General features: G+C 34.0%; 1 protein-coding gene across 4 annotated transcripts; it reads left to right on the forward strand.

Annotated features, from left to right (window-relative positions):
* The first annotated feature begins 9,290 nt into the window (after positions 1-9,290).
* On the forward strand, positions 9,291-13,099 carry LOC145800844 (BTB/POZ domain-containing protein POB1-like). 4 transcript variants are annotated; one of them, XM_082890601.1, is made up of 6 exons: positions 9,291-9,498; positions 9,596-9,706; positions 11,434-11,559; positions 12,133-12,254; positions 12,352-12,415; positions 12,700-13,099. In XM_082890601.1, the coding sequence occupies exons 2-6, from the start codon at positions 9,673-9,675 to the stop codon at positions 12,921-12,923; spliced, it is 570 nt and encodes a 189-aa protein (XP_082746727.1). In that variant the 5' UTR covers positions 9,291-9,498; positions 9,596-9,672; the 3' UTR covers positions 12,924-13,099. The 4 variants fall into 4 exon arrangements, with proteins under 4 accessions (XP_082746727.1, XP_082746731.1, XP_082746721.1 ...); XM_082890605.1 differs by having other exon boundaries at positions 9,611-9,706; XM_082890595.1 differs by having other exon boundaries at positions 9,292-9,498; positions 9,587-9,706.
* Positions 13,100-17,350: the final 4,251 nt, after the last annotated feature.

Consider the following 17,350-nt stretch of genomic DNA (forward strand, 5'->3'; position numbering starts at 1 on the left):
GCCACGTTGCACAAGCCACGCGGTGCACGAGCACCCATCTGTTTCTACATTTTCTTCACTGGTTAATGTTTGAAAAGTTATTATTTAAGTAGATTATTTTAATTTTTGATTATTTTAGATCTTGTTTAGGGAGTAATTAATTTAGTTAAAAAGTCACTATAAGTTGTCGTATTATTCTTTCTATTTTTTTGTACATTTTTTCGTAAAAAGTCAAAAAATTACTTAAACAGTTTGTTCTTAAACGAGACCTTAGTAGATTAAAATTTTTATATTTGAAAAAATAGTTAAATTTTTTTTTTATAATTTGATGCAATATTTGTGAGAGAAAAAATAAAATGATTATAGATTTGATATGGCATTTCGTCTTATATTAACTATTTTAACTTATTTTATCTTTTGGAAGTAATAATATTTCAGTCGTTCAAAAAAAAAAGTGATAATATTTTTGTGGTATCATTTCTAATAGATAATTACATTTAGAAAAAATATATAAATTTATACAATTATATTAATTTTTTAGTAAGATTAAAACTTTTAGAATTAATGCAAATGATTTGGACAGATCGAAATAAACACTACAATATTTTTTAAGTTCAATAACACTCGAAAATAGCACAAAATTATTCTTCAATTAACATTTTTTAGTCTTGTGGTATTTTAAACTCAATTATATTCATATCATGGTAGATACTAATAACATTTCAATGCTACCTATAAGTGTCATCATACCATGAAAGCTAAAGGCTTTCACTAACATTTCGATGTTATGTTAGATGTTATTCGTGACACTATCAAGTGTTATTAAACAAAATTTATAATATAAAAAATGTCATTATATGCTTTTTTAATGGCATTTCTTATGTCATAATTGATATTTTTAACAACTCTTATAAATGCCACTTGACCCAGTTTTTAGTGGACTATTATTCATTTGTGTCATAAATGAAGATAAATGTTATTAGAGTTTATTCTAATGACACTTTGCAAAACTACTTCTACCACTACTATAAAATGGCACTAAAAATTTTTTTTAAAAAAATATTATTATTTACAACATCACTAATCATTTTTGTAAGCTAAAGAATATAATTTCATTTACACAATGATAATACAACTCATGAAACTAACAAAATACAATAAAAAGCAACCAATTATCATTTAACTAAAATATTCCAAACCAAAAATATTACAACTCAATTGCCTCATTTATCTTGAACAATTGTATACATGTCAATCCCATTTGGTTCCCCCTTCCAAAATAATAATAACAATAATAAATATCCACAAAAAAAATGTCAATTTCTTTGCAGGGACTCTGAGTTTTAGTACGGCACTCTTGAATTCCATGCTTCTTCATATATCCCAACAATGAAAACATAAGCCATTGGCAACAAAAAAAAAAAAAAATCTGCAAATTTTAATAGATACAACATTAGCATCTTTCCAATAAAGTGTCCATATAGGTCCCCGTAGAAGTTTTTGGAAATTTTCTCTAAACAAACCCAACACACCAAATCCAACATGCAATAAAATCCAATTAGATGTAATAAGATTGAAAACATAAAAATGAACGCATGTAAATAAACAAAAAAATTGAGAAATTTTTTCATATTTGCCTTCAATCTTGTTGCTTCTTTGTGACACCCAAATATACCTAGACATATGAGAGAACTCTTGATTTGATGCATAGGAGAGTAAGACAAGTATTGAGACATCAACAAATAAACTCAATTATTAATCAGGAATATAAGTTCATTCTCTAGTATACATGGCTATCCGATAAAAATCTAATATCAAAGAATCATTTTCATGTAATACCAAAAGTTTTTTTTTCTCTTCCAAAAAAACTCAATGAGCACAATAAGCACATTAGGGTGGGTCACATTGTAGAAGATTTTTTTGTTAGTCTTAAATATTTCCCTAGCAAAACATGTAATAAATTTTAAAATTTTGGCATAATAACATCAACAAATGATGGGTAAATTCATGAATAATATATATATATATATATATATATATATATTATAAGGAAAAAAGGTTTTTATGGAGAAACTTTTTAGGAGTTCCAAACCCTCATTCTAAAATTATTGATTTTTCTTTTTAATTTTAAACAATTAAAAAAATTCCTATTATGAATTGTTTCACTTACATAAAGTGAATTCTATATTCCTATTTATATAAGCAAAAGGAGATTTTTAGTGAGAAACCTTATGATCAATATCTCGTACTAATTTTTTTGATTTTTTTAATCTTAAACAATTACGAAAATCTCTATTAGTTAGCTTCCATTTAACTTTTATTTTACAATCTCATATAGAGATTTTGAAATTCTCATAATATCTGTCCTTAAAAATATTCTTTTGTAAAATATATAGATATATTGATAATCTCAACGTCACTCTTACTATTCCTTAATATAAAAATTATGAGATAATTATGATAGTTTTAAATTTGTATTTAAAACTTATAAATCATGGGATATATTATTATAATTTTAAAATTATATTGTGTCAATTTTAAATTTAAATTAATACTTTCCATATTTAGTGACAGTTTAAATTTTAATAAAATAAAATTTAAAAGTTTTAATCAATTAATTTTTAAGTAAACTGGTTGGTCTTTTGACTTAACTAATGAAGCTAAACTATTTTTGATTTGAATGATTTGTTAGTTTAAATGTGATTTTAACGGTTTTACCAAAATATATTGGTTAGATTTGTTTGATTCGAAATAAATTAAAAAACTAAGATTGCTTGATTAGAAATAAACTTCTCGCCCAAATAATTGTTAATTTTTATTTACAACCCCACATTGGGAAAGAAAGAAAAAGTGGATTCTTTGACTTATATAATGTGAATCTTACAAAAGGGGTTTTGAGGGAGATACTTTCTAGAATCTCTAAACTATCATTCTAAAATTATTAAATTTTCTTAATTTTAAACAATTAAGAAAATTCCTATTGACTAGCTTCCATTTATCTTTTATTTTACAATCTCACATCGGGAAAAAAAGAAAGATGTGAATTGTTTTACTTACATAAAGTGAATCTTATGCTCCCATCACTACAAGAAAAGTGGGTATATGAGACAGGACTATTTGCGACGACACACTTGCCGTCTCAAAAAGTCACTTTTTGCGACAGCAGAAAATGCCGTCTCAAAAAAGCAGAGTATTTGCGACGGCACCATTTGCCGTCTCAAAAAAGCATAGCATTTGCGACGGCACAATTTGCTGTCTCAAAAAATGAGAGCATTTGCGATGGTATTTTCTGCCGTCGCAAATACTCTGCTTTTTTGAGAAGACAAATTGTGCCGTCACAAATGCCCTGCTTTTTTTAGACGGCAAATGGTGCCGTCGCAAATACTCTGCTTTTTTTAGACGGCATTTCTGCCGTCGCAAAAAGTGACTTTCGTGTTTTTTTTAATTTTTAGTGAATATTTTTAAAATTTTAAATATTTTTTTTAGATGTACCTTACTTAGATGTATCTAAAAAAAATTATGAAAAAATATTTTTTTTAATTAATAAATACATAAAAATACAAAAAAAAAAATGTATTGAATTATTGTATTTTTGGTATTTAGTGAATTTTTAAAAGATTTTTTTTACAATTTTTTTAATTTTTAGGTGTATTTATGTTAGGTGTGTCTAAAAATTAAAAAAAAATACTTCAAATATTAAAAAACTTCAGTAAAAACAATATAACACGGAAAACAAGAAAGCATAATTTTCTCAAAAGAGTTTTTGGAAAACTCTAACCTAGCATAATGATTGTAGTTTTGAGACAACTTCATATATATACAGTCACAAAATGGTTTGAATAAATTTTAGTACTTTTTTCTATCGCAAAAAAATTTTAAAAAAACAATGTCTTCTTACTTTTGATATAACATTTCTCTTTTCATTAATTTTTTCATCTTCATGTCTCACTGTCTCTATCTCTCTCTCTTTTCTTTATCTCTTTCACTCATCACTCTTCTTTCTCTGTCTGTCTGTTTCTCTCTCTTATTTTCTCTATGTGTCTCTCGCCTATCTCTCTTCTCTCTATCTCTCTCATCTGTTTTCTCTTTCTGTCTCTCTCGCTCATCTCTCTTCTCTCTATCTCTCTCATTTCTTTTCCATCTCTCTTATCTTTCTATTTCTCTCTATCTCTCTCTGTCTCTCTCTTTTTCTGTATCTCTCTCTCGCTCATCTCTTTTCGCTATATTTTTCTCTCTTTTTGCCTATCTCTCGCTCATCTCTTGTTTCTCTCTCTTTTTCTATCTTTCCCTCTATCTCTATCTCTATCTCTCTCTCTCTCTCTTTTTCTGTCTATCTCTCTCTCCCTGTCTCTCTCTCACTCATCACTCTTCTCTCTCTCTTTCTCTACTTGTCTATTTGTCTATTTCTCCCTCACTATGTTCGCCTTGCTCACTCTCTTACTCTCATCTTCTCTATTTATCGAGCTCTTTCTCGATTTATCGATCCACTATAAACGACGTCGTCTTACTCTTTTGAACATTTCTCTTTTCACCCATTTTTTCATCTTCTTATCTCTCTGTCTCTGTCTCTCTTCTCTCATCTTCTCTATTTATCGAGCTCCTTCTCGATTTATTGATCCACTATAAACGACGTCGTCTTACTCTTTTGAACATTTCTCTTTTTACCCATTTTTTCATCTTCCTATCTCTCTGTCTCTGTCTCTCTTCTCTTTCCCTCTCTTACTCATCACTCTTCTCTGTCTGTCTGTCTCTCTCTTTCTCTATGTGTCTCTGTCTCTCTCACTCATCACTCTTCTCTGGCTGTCCGTCTCTCTCTTTCTCTCTGTGTCTCTGTCTCTCTTCTCTTTCTCTCTCTCACTCATCACTCTTTTCTGTCTGTCTGTCCGTCTGTCTGTCTCTCTTTTTCTCTGTGTCTCTCGTCCATCTCTCTTCTCTCTATCTCTTTCATCTATCTTCTCTCTCTATCTCTTTTTTTTTCTCTCTCGCTTTCTCCCTCATCTCTTTCTGTCTCTCTCTTGTTTATCTTTTTTCGCTCTTTTTTTTTCTCTCTCTTTGTCTCTCTCTTTGTCTATATCTTTTCACCCATTTTTTCATCTTTTTCTCTCTATTTTCTTTCTCTCTCTCATTCATCACTCTTCTCTCTCTGTTTGTCTATTTGTCTCTCTTTCTCTCTGTGTCTCTCATTCATCTATCTCTTTTCTCATCTCTTTTCTCTCTCTCTCTCTCTGTGCCTCTCACTCATCTCTCTCTTTCACCACTCATCTCCTCTACCACCTTCACCACTACTGCAAACGCCATTTCACTACCACCACTACTACCACAGTCGCCATTTCACCTCTACGACTACCACTACTACTACCATCGCCACCACGTCACCACTCCACTACCACCACTACCACTATTGCCACTACTACTACTACCATTACCTCTCTTTCACCCCTGCTACTCCATCTACTTGTAATAACCCTCATCACTGCTTACCGATAAACACTGATTACCGTTAAACTAAACTGATCATGACTGATAACTGAACTGATCATGACTGATAACTGAACTGATCATGACTGATAACTGAACTGGTAAACACTGATTACCGTTAAACTAAACTGATCATGACTGATAACTGAACTGATCATGACTGATAACTGAACTGATCATGACTGATAATTGAACTGGTTAAAGTACCGAACTGACTGACTGAAAACTGGAACTGAATTAACTGAGTGTGTATGTTAATTTGTATCTTATCTGTTTGATTGATTATTTGATATGTTCACGTTTTATGTTTAAACTGCTAATTGAAGGCCTTATCGGCGGCCGAATCCGGAATTGATTGATGTTTTATGATCCTCATAATTAATGTGAATTTATGGTACAATTATCTGAAAACTGATTAGGTATGATTAAATTAGATCAAATGGTACCAAATTACATGAATTGGACTTATTTACAACCTTGCCCTTGAGTGGACCACTACCTTTACACCTTTGAGTTCATTACACTTGAATCAAAACGTTTTCCTCAGCCCTCTTCCTTGCCTTGCCGACTAGAGAGAGAGAGAGAGACTAGAGGAGTGGATTTCATCTCAATTTTGCTTGTAAATTGCTTGGTAATTGAAGGAATTGGAACATAGGTTGCAAATTAAGCTTCCTCACCTTGTAACTAAAGCTCTAGGTAAGGAATTCAACCCCTCTTTGTTGTGTTTAAGCTTAATCATGCAAGATTCTTGAGCCTCTAGTGATTTAAGTCTAGAATTGGTTCATTGTTGTTGATTTGAAGCTCATTTCATGCATGCATGTTTGTAATGTAGATGTTTGAGTTGTTTTCATGGCAAAAGGTTACATGCATGTTCATAATTATGTTTAAGTCCATGATTTCATCATGTTTTGAAAAGAATTGGCTCCTTAGAGCATCAAATTGGAGCTTCAAAATGATTTAAATTCATGCATGTTTGCATGACCTCCATGTTCATGAAATTGGTTTGAAATTGAGTTTGAATTAAACACCCTTGGGCCTTGATTTCTCAAAATTGAGCTTTGAACCATGTCATTCTATATGTTTACAAGTGTTTTCTGGAAATTCAGCCCAAGAGGATCGGTTTTGATGCATTTAAACTTGGTTTTGGCTTGGAGGTGCAATCTGGAATTTCCAGATTTTGCACTTCCGCTCGAGCGGGGAAAGTGGCGCTCGAGCGTGGAATCCGAGCATCCAATATTTCTCTGCACTGTTTTACAGTCCGCTCGAGCGGAGGATTGGGCGCTCGAGCGGAGTCATGTGTCTCAAGCTCGAGCGGGCGTCGAGCGGAGATTTCGCCCATCCAGTACTTTTACAGTACGCTCGAGCGGGAAAGTTGACGCTCGAGCGTGTACCTTTGTTTCATGTCCGCTCGAGCGGGTAAACCTGCGCTCGAACGGGACTCTGTTTTTCTGAAAATTCTGAAACTGCTTTTTGAGTACATCTTTGCATCCTCATCCCATTCTAGGCATTCTTAGGCCTAGTTTAAGACATCTTTGAGGGCATAGATGTAGAACACACCGAGGCAAATTTAGGGATTTAATTATTATCTTTCCCAGCTGTGTAGCTTAGTGTGTTCAATCTGTTAACTGTGTAGGGTTGGCATTTTGAGGAGACACGCTCTAGCCTACTGTAGCCCAGAACTCTGTGAGTAACAATTGTGTAAAGATATGTTCAACTGATTATCTTTTGAACACTGAACTGAGCTGTTTACTGAACTGGTATTATTTACTGAATGAATGTATGTCCTTTATTTCTGAACTGTATTGTGGCATCCTTAGCACCTACTGCTTACTGTTACTGTGACAGAATTCTCTGTCGGTTCCCTGGTGGAGCCACTACTGTTTACTGACTGATGGCCATCATTACTGTTCGGTCTTTTAAGACCTACTGTTACTGATATGCTAATGGATGTACCACATATAACTGTTTACTGTACTGAGCAACTGAAATACTGATTGAAATGAACTGTTTTCATTACTGTAAGGACATTCATTCTAAACCCCTTTACGCTTTATGTTATTCATTGGGCTTTAGCTCACTGCTCATATATATATGTAGGTGTACAGGCACCAGATCAAAGCTAGAGGCGTCAAGGTTATTCCAGTTTTGTCAAGCCAACTACTGTGCCTCACCGCGAGGTTCCGAGCCTATCGTGTTAAGGCTTAGGGGTGTTTTAGAATTCCCTCTTCTGTACTGTCTTACTGTTCTGTATAGACCGAATGTTTACTGTACTGTTATGCAGGGATCGAGTCCCTAGTCTGAATGATTGTAAATAGTGTGTATACTGTTCTGTACTGTTTATATATAAATGTATGAAAAGTCTTTTTGCATACAGACTGTCACAGCTCATTGGACATTGTTTATTTACTGTTTTGGCTTCCGCCAGGCCCTGTACTCTGTATTACTGTATTACTGTTCTGCAGGCCTTCGGTAATCTCGGATTACTGGCCGGTTACGGTGCTAAACCCATACGGTCGAGTTTGGGTCGTGACACTACTCTACTACTACCACAACTTCACCACTAATCTCCTTCGTCATCACCATCACCACCACCACCACCACCACAATCATCTCTTATCCACCACCTTCACCACTACTGTCAGTTCCTCTTCTCTACCACAAAATATTACCTCTCTTCTCTCTCTCGCTCATCACTCTTCTCTGTCTGTCAGTCTTTGTCTTTGTCTGTTTCTCTTTCTCTCTTTGTCTCTCGCTCATCTCTCTTCTCTCTATCTCTCTCATCTCTCTATCTCTCTTGCTCATTTATCTTCTCTCTATCTCTCTCTCCGTCTCTCTCGCTCATCTTTCTTCTCTCTTCATCTCTCTCTTTTTCTATGTCTTTCTCTCGATCATCTCTTTTCGCTCTCTTTCTCTCTCTCTGTCTATCTCTCGCTCATCTCTTGTTTCTCTCTATTTTTCTATATGTCTCTCTCTCTATCTGTTTCTCTCTCTGTCTCCATGTCTCTCTCTCTATATCTCTTTCTCTCTTTGTCTCTCTCTCACTTATCACTCTTCTCTCTCTCTCTCTTTCTCTCTCTGTGTCTGTTTGTCTGTCTCTCGCTCTTCTCTCTCTCTCTCGTTCTCTCTATGTGTTTGTCTATCTGCTTGTCTCTCTCCCCCATTGTGTTCACCTTGCTCACTCTCTCCTTCATCTCTTCTCTATTTGCCGAGCTCTCCACTATAAGAAAATGCACTTTTAGCGACCACTTTGTCTCTCTCTCTCGCTCATCACTTTGTCTATGTCTGTCTGTCTCTCTCTCTCTATCTCTCTTCTCTATCTGTCTCTCACTCATCTCTCTCTCACCACCCATCTTCTCTACCACATTTACCACTACTGCAAATGCCATTCCATTATTACCATTACTACCACTACAAATGCCACATTGACCACAAAAAATTAACTTTATTTTAATAGAAAATATTATCCCTACTTCTACCAAATAAAAAAATAACAATAATTTTTTATTCATTAAAATAAATATGAAACAAATAAATTTTCAACCTTACTAAATGAAAAAATAAAAATAAAAATTCATTAACTATAAAAAAAATTATTTTAATAAATTTTTTTTTTTTGACATCCTCTGTTGCAAAAAAAAAAAGGAGTTATTTTATTATTTAAATATTTATTTGTAGTGAAAATAAAAATAAAAGAAATCCAAAAAAATTTCCATCCCCCCCTTTTTCCATTCCCGCCCGGTTCCCCCCTTCCTCTTTCCATTCCCGCTCCCCCCCTTCCCCAAAAACCCAAAATCCCCAATTTGTTTCTTGTTTTCCATTCCCGCTCCCCCCTCCCTCTCCCCCTCCCCCCAAAATCCCCAATCGGGTTCCCCTCCCCCAAAACCCCAACATCTTCAACCAAAATCCCCCCCCCCCCAAAACCCAAAATCCCTAATCTCTCCTTCCGTTTATCTCTCTACCCATTTGTCTCTCTAGGTTTTAGGGTTTTGAGTGTACGATATCATTTGTCTCTCTACCCGTGACCGACATCATTTTCTGAAGGTACGCAGATTTTTTTTCTTTTTCTTCTTAGCGATTGTGAATTTCGATTCCGATCCCGCGATTTCTAGGGTTTCTGATCGTAATGCAGGTTTTGTAGCACTTCAATTTGCAGTTGAATCGCTTAGATGTGAGACTTCTTGTATCGCTATTTGCGCGAAATCGAGAGACTGAGTTATGTCGAGCTCGTTGGATCGGTTTGCGAGGCCTTGTGAGTTGTTTTTCTTTTCTGAATCTGAACATGTTTTTTTTTTTTTTTTTGATGTTATTGAGCTGTTTCTGTAGTCAATCTGTAGAAACTATATGAAGCCTCTCATATTTTGGGTTCTTTGCAATTTTAATTAGTTATTTATTTTTTGTTTTCAGTAGGCAAGCTTGTATTACTGAGAAAATGATTGAAAAATTTTAGGTTTTCAGTTTGGGAAGAACGAAAGTTGCAAGAAAAAATATTTTACCTAATTGTATTTGTCCATTTTAAGCAAGGGGATAGAACCATGGAAAAATCTAGGGGATTACTGTTCTGTAAAGTAATTATTTTTGCATATTTTGTGGGAATTCAAAATCTAAATTTATTGTTTAAGAGATTGTATGCGAAATTTCAAACAAACACCAAAAAAGTTTGATTTTCTTTTGGTTCTCTTTCTTGCATAATCCATCAATATCTCGCTAATGAAACGGACCCTTGTGAAATAATCATTTCTTACTTTGATTCTTTTATTGAATGTGCAGGCTTTGATTCATGTTTTGATTTAAGGTTATTTGTGGAGATTTGGGTTGGTTGTGGTTGATGTTCCTATTGTTAATAAAGATGTGTATATAATTTGGTTTGGTTGCTGAGAAAATATGGGAGAGAAAAGAAACTGAAATTTTGAGATGGGATATAATTAATGCTAGACTTGAGAAATAAGAAACTTAGCATTATTCAACCATTTTGGTTGGTTGAGGTTAAGTTCATCACTTTTCAAACCAAGACTTTGTATAGTAATAAGCTTGAACCTAATTTAATTTTTAGGGTGAGACCTGTGATGTAAACAGCTTTATTGCCATGGTTGATTGTAAAACTTTTGGAAATTTGATTAATGTTGGGACTATCTCATTAATTTGATTTACCTCTGAACCTAATTTAATTTTCAGGGGTGAGACATGTGATGTAAACAGCTTTATTGCCATGGTTGATGGTAATTTTTGGAAATATGATTAATGTTGGGATTATCTCTTTAATTTGATTTCAATTTACCTCTATTGTTTAAATTTTCATGCAAATTGGTTTGTTGATGTATTTTGAAGGGTAAGATTTAAATGCAGCTATTTCTAAGGTATTGAAAAAAGTAGTTTTAAATTTCATAACAGATGGTCTGTTATGTGAGCAATTGTGAAAATGATCAGAGTTTTACATGTTTTAATGCTGCAGATAAATTGATAGAGATTACAGATAGGAAAACACGTTACTATTGCTTAATTGTCATTTTTTACATGTTGGACCTTGATGTGTTGTCTTATTTACTTTACTAGAAGTGGTGGCACATGTGATGCATGTGCTTAGTATCATTTCCTTCCAGTGAATAAGGTTGTGAAGAGTCAAATTGAATTCAAAATCTTAAAATTTTAATAGTTTTTGAGTTGGGTTGAACATGCGGCAAAATTTTAGTTTCCATGTTTACACCCGTTTGTGAAACCGAATATGTTATTTGTAGAGCATAATTGGTAAACAAAATAGCGTGACGGAGTTCACACCAACTTGGGTGCTCACATTATATATTAGTATAGATGCTCTTATTGTAGATCAGATATTTGATTGATTCATTAATTGGGAGGGTTCTCTTTGAAATAGATTCTTTCCCTTTCTGCTATGTGATGCATATTGTGTAGAGTTATCATACTTCTGCACCTTTTGGATAATTGTACTGATGTTGATTGACATTGACTATATGCTTACAGCTGTGGATACTGCTGGATGCCCTGAGAAGGAGATTTTGAATTGTAACCAGATTGATACTGATGATGGTGTGGGCTGTGAAGACGAAGATGAGAAAGCGGCTGCAATGATTGTAGAATCACATTCAGGTGATAGTTCGTTTTCAAGTCCAGTTACAATTTTTCTTGTGTTTTGATTTTTCTTGGCTCCAAAAGTCATTCCAAATCAACAGGATTTCAGTCTATTCATAATTTCTCCCACAACCAACCATCTTTAATTACAACTATCATTTTAGTTTTGAAAATTTGGAAAAAGAAAAAGACTAATATAAAGTTAGCTATTAAGCTGCACAATTCCCAAAATTCCCAACTTTTTTGGGTTCAGCTATGTAAAATTTTGTTCAGCCATGTAACTCTGTCTGCTGTCAAAAAATTTCCTTTGAATTATTGGTAGTCTTGTCTTTAAAAATATTTGTGGAAGTGATCACTATGAATCTCAAATATGACAATTAAACCAGAACAAGTGTTGTTTTATGCTCAATACTGTTGTATTGTTTCCCTAAAAGAAGTGGTGTTTCAGGGAAGCCACCAGCCGATATTTAAAACGTTACGGCCAATATTTAAAACTTTGATTATTACCTTTTTTATGCCACTGAGAAGTCAACAGCCTTCTAAATGCTGCTATGGTCAGCTCTTGTTATTTTAATGCATATTATTTTGCAGGAGATGAAGCTGCAAATAGTAATGATTCAGACTGGAGCATGGATTGTTCTACAGTTCTGAGAGTTAAGACTTTACACATCAGCTCTCCCATTTTAGCAGCAAAAAGTCCATTTTTCTATAAGGTAAAGATCATTATGTTTCTTCAAGTTGGTTTTCTTTCTTTGCTTTATAGCAGTTCTGGATGATGTTCCACTCCATCCTGTTTTATCATTTATGTAGCTCTTCTCAAATGGGATGAGAGAGCCAGAACAGCGACATGTCACTTTACGAATCAATGCCTCTGGTATGGATTAAATTTCTAGCATTCTTCTTTTTGGACTGTGTTTTGGTTTGTCCGACTCTTGCTCAGTATCAAACTTGAAATTTTACTTTTTGCATGATTAATATCTTCAAGTTGCATTTTCCTATAGAATGTTTAATAACTAATGTTTTGAAAAGACACAAACCAACTTTAAGATGAAAGAAAGGAGGCCTTTCCCAAAAAAAATTTATAAAAAAAATTACCTACGTTGTTGTACCATAATATTTTTAGTTTCATTGGAATAGTTGGACTTGGTTAATTTACAGGTAATGAAGCTCAAGAACAGCTTTCCGAGGCAGAGAAGGAGATACAGAGGCTACTGGAGAGATGCGATGGTGTTTCAAGCAACAGCCCGGCTTCATTGTTCTCCATGGAAACCATGGATCCACCTCCTTTTCTAGGGGAGTTTGGGATGGAAGGGTTTGGAAATATTTTTTATGTGCCAGAAAACAATTACAATCATGGCATGGATTGGGTTAATCTTATATGATATGTAATTAAAGCAATTCTAGTATTAATTTAGCTAGTGACCATCTTATGTATATCTTTTTTCTTCCTCTTTTTTTTTTTTTTTTTTTTTTGCCCTTGTCTTTCTTTTTATGTTGTAGTGTTTCAGTGATACTTTACATTTGACTAGAAGATGGAATTGTTAATGTTAGAATATAACTTTCTTTTTAATTATGGATGAATTTTAATTAATATATTAGACTTTTTATATTATTATATAATTATTGGTTTTTTTTTATAGTTATTTTTCATTTAATACAAGTCACTTTTATATTTTTAATAATTTTATTACAGGTTTTTTTTTGTTTTTTTTTTAAATTTTTTTTGAGACGGCAAAACACTCCGTCTCAAAAAGAAAATTGAAACAGGTTTTTTGCGACGGCACCTATATTGTCGCAAAAGGTAGGGAATATAATTGAAAAATAAGGCCTTTAGCGACGGTATCATAGCCGTCGACAATAGTCATTAGCGACGGCTCAAGTTGTTGTCTCAAATACACTTTTAGCGACGGTATTTTTGCCGTCGCAAAAAATCATTTTAGCAACGGCAATACTGTGCCGTCGCAAAAAACTCAGATTTTCATCCATTATTGGCGACAGAAATTTGCCGTCGCAAAAAAGGAAATCCTTTTGCAACCCCTTTTGTTGCGACCCCCACTTGCCGTCGCAAAAAGCCATTTTACCGTCGCAAAAACCTTTTGAGACGGCATTTGGGGTATTTGCGACGGCGTTTTGCCGTCGCAAAAAATAATTTTTTTGTAGCGCATTTATAGAAATTATTGAATTTTCTTAATTTTAAACAATTAAGAAAATCTATATTGGTTAACTTTCATCTAACTTTTATTTTATAATCCCACATAGAAGTTTTGATTTTAAAAATAATTTTGTATTAAATTTTGAAACTCTTATAATATTTAATTTTTAAATAATTACAATCTTACATCAAGAAAAGAAAGAAAGAGTGAGTTGTTTCCCTTATATAAAGTGAATTTTATACTCTCATTTAATATTGTAGCATTGTGCATGTTTCAGTTCAAAATGGTTTAAATTTTAAAATAAAATTTATAAGTTTTAATTAATTAATTTTATTGTAAATTGGTTGATCTTTTGACTTACAAGAAAACTGGGTATATGAGACGGAACTATTTGCGACGGCACACTTGCCGTCTCAAAAAGTCACTTTTTGTGACGGCAGAAAATGCCGTCTCAAAAAAGCAGAGTATTTGCGACGGCACCATTTGCCGTTTCAAAAAAGCAGAGCATTTGCGACGGCACTATTTGCCGTCTCAAAAAATGAGAGTATTTGCGATGGTATTTTCTGCCGTCGCAAATACTCTCATTTTTTGAGACGGCAAATAGTGCCGTTGCAAATGCTTTGCTTTTTTGAGACGGCAAATGGTGCCGTCGCAAATACTCTGCTTTTTTGAGACGGCATTTTCTGCCGTTACAAAAAGTGGCTTTCGTGTTTTTTTTTTTAGTGAATATTTTTAAAATTTTAAATATTTTTTTTAGATGTACCTTACTTAGATGTATCTAAAAAATAAAAAATTTATGAAAAAATATTTTTAAAAATTAATAAATACATAAAAATACAAAAAAAAAAATGTATTGAATTGTGGTATTTTTTTGTATTTTTGGTATTTAGTGAATTTTTAAAAGATTTTGGTGATTGTGGTTTTGAGATAGCTTCATATATATACAGTCACAAAATGGTTTGAATAAATTCAACGGTATTTTTCTATCGCAAAAAAAAAAAAAAAAAAAAACAATGTCGTCTTACTCTTTTGATATAACATTTCTCTTTTCATTCATTTTTTCATCTTCCTGTCTCTCTGTCTCTATCTCTCTTTCTTCTCTTTATCTTTTTTCATTCATTTCTCTCTATCTCTATCTCTCTCTCTTTCTATGTCTGCCTGTTTCTCTCTCTCTCATTTTCTCTCTGTGTCTCTCGCCTATCTCTCTTCTCTCTATCTCTCTCATTTCTTTTCTCTCTCTGTCTCTCTCGCTCATCTCTCTTATCTCTATCTCTCTCATTTCTTTTTTTTTCTCTTTCTTTCTCTCTCTCTTATCTTTCTATCTCTCTCTATCTCTCTCGTTCATTTCTCTTCTCTTTCTGTCTCTCTCTTTTTCTGTGTCTTTCTCTCGCACATCTCTTTTCACTCTATTTCTCTCTTTTTTTGTCTATCTCTCGCTCATCTCTTGTTTCTCTCTCTTTTTCTATCTTTCCATCTCTCTCTTTCTTTCTCTCTCTATCTCTTTTTCTGTCTATCTCTCTCTCCCTGTCTCTCTCTCACTCATCACTCATCACTCTTCTCTCTTTCTGTGTCTACTTGTCTATTTGTCTATTTCTCCCTCACTATGTTCGCCTTACTCACTCTCTTACTCCTATCTTCTCTATTTATCAAGCTCCTTCTCGATTTATCGATCCACTATAAGAAAATACACTTTTAGCAGCCACTTTGTCTATCTCTCTCTCTCGCTCATCACTCTATCTCTGTGTCTTTCTCTCTATCTCTCTTCTTTATCTGTCTCTCACAAAATTAAAATATTTTTAAAATATTTAAATATTTAAAATATTTAAAAAATTGATTTGAATTAAGTTTTGAACAGAGTTTTGAATTATCTGTCTTCTTTATTTATTGAGCTCCCTATCGATTTATCGATCCACTACAAGAAAATGCACTTTCGGCGACCACTTTGTCTCTTTCTCGCTCATCACTCTGTCTCTCTATCTCTTTTCTCTATTCGTCTCTCACTCATCTTTCTCTCTCACTACCCATCTTCTCTACCACATTTACTACTACTGCAAATGCCATTCAACTACCACCATTCTTCTCTTTCTCTCTTTCACTCATCACTCTTATTTCTCTGTCTGTTTGTCTATCTATCTGTTTGTTTGTTTGTCTGTGTGTCTTTCGTTCATCTTTCTTCTCTCTATCTCTCTCATTTGTCTTCTTTCTATGTCTCCCTCGCTCATCTCTCTTCTCTCTATCTCTCTCATCTATTTTCTCTCTCTGTCTCTCTCGCTCATCTCTCTTCTCTCTATCTCTCTATTTTTCTATTCTCTCTATCGTTCATCTCTTTTCGCTCTCTTTCTATATGTCTCTCTCATCTCTTGTTTATCTCTATTTTTCTATATGTCTCTCTCTATCTATTTCTCTCTCTGTCTCTCTCTATATCTCTTTCTCTCTTTATCTCTCTCTCGCTCATCACTCTGTCTTTCTCTCTCTCCTCCATCTGTCTCTCACTCATTTCTCTCTCTCACCACCCATCTCCTCTACCACCTTCACCACTACTGCAAACACCATTCCACCACCACCATTACTTCTACTGTAGCCACTTCACTTCTACGACTAACATTACTACTACTATCGCCACCACTCCACTACCACCACTACCACTACTACTACCATTACCTCTCTTTCACCCCTGCCACTCCATTTACACTACCACTACCACAACTTCACCACTAATCTCTTTCGCCATCACCATCACCACCACCACCACCACCACCACCACCATCATCTCTAATCCACCACCTTCACTACTGTTGCCGCTCCTTTTCCTCTACCACAAAAAATTAGTTCATGATTTTTAGTAATAAAAAAAATAGGCCGCAGAAAAATATTTTTCATTGACTACAGAAAATTAACTTTTATTTTAGTGAAAATATTTTTCATTAAAATATATATGAAACAAATCAACCTTAATAATGGAAAGAAAATAAAAATTATTATTTATTTATTTTTATTATTTAAATATTTATTTATGATGAATTTTTTTTTTCCCATCCCGCCCGCTCGGTTCCCCCCATTTTTTCCATTCCCGTGCCCCAAAATCCCCAATCTCTTTAGAACCAAAAAAAACCCTAAATCTAATCGTCTCCCTCACATCACTCTCTCAGTCACCTCTCTCTATCTCTCTCACCCTCTCGTTTATCTCTACACCGATCTCGTTCATCTCTACACCGATCACTCTCTCACTCTCTCGTTGTTCATTGCATCGATTCGCACCAATCATCGCACCGCCGATCTACTCACAGGTAAACTCTCTCTCTCAATCTCTGTCTCTCTCTCTCTCGGCCCGATGGTTGTTTTATATATATATATATATATATCAGATATATCTCTGATCTAATCTGTCTCCCTCACTCTCTCATCTCATCAGATCAGTCTCATCTCTGTCCCTCCCTCTCTCGCCCCGATAGACTCACATTGTCTCATAGGTAAGCCTCTCTCTCTCTCTCTCTCTCTCTCTCTCTCTCTCTCTCTCATCTCTGCACTGCACCGATCGAATCTGTGTGTGTAATGTCTCCATCATTCAGTGATGTCTGTAATGTCTGTATGTTAATCTAAATCTGAAATGTTGATCTTAGTTGATCACACTGTGTAATCTGAAATCTGATCTTAGT

The sequence above is a fragment of the Camellia sinensis genome, chromosome 1, assembly GCF_055761805.1.
Source record: "Camellia sinensis isolate YWXY chromosome 1, ASM5576180v1, whole genome shotgun sequence".
Classification (NCBI taxonomy): Eukaryota; Viridiplantae; Streptophyta; class Magnoliopsida; order Ericales; family Theaceae; genus Camellia; species Camellia sinensis.

Excerpts from the sequence above, each read along its gene's own strand:
- LOC145800844 (XM_082890601.1), top strand. The coding sequence starts at position 9,673 with ATGTCGAGCTCGTTGGATCGGTTTGCGAGGCCTT. Across the intron at positions 9,707-11,433 it reads GGATCGGTTTGCGAGGCCTT|CTGTGGATACTGCTGGATGC; the intron begins GTGAGTTGTTTT and ends ATATGCTTACAG. Across the intron at positions 12,255-12,351 it reads AAAGTCCATTTTTCTATAAG|CTCTTCTCAAATGGGATGAG; the intron begins GTAAAGATCATT and ends TCATTTATGTAG.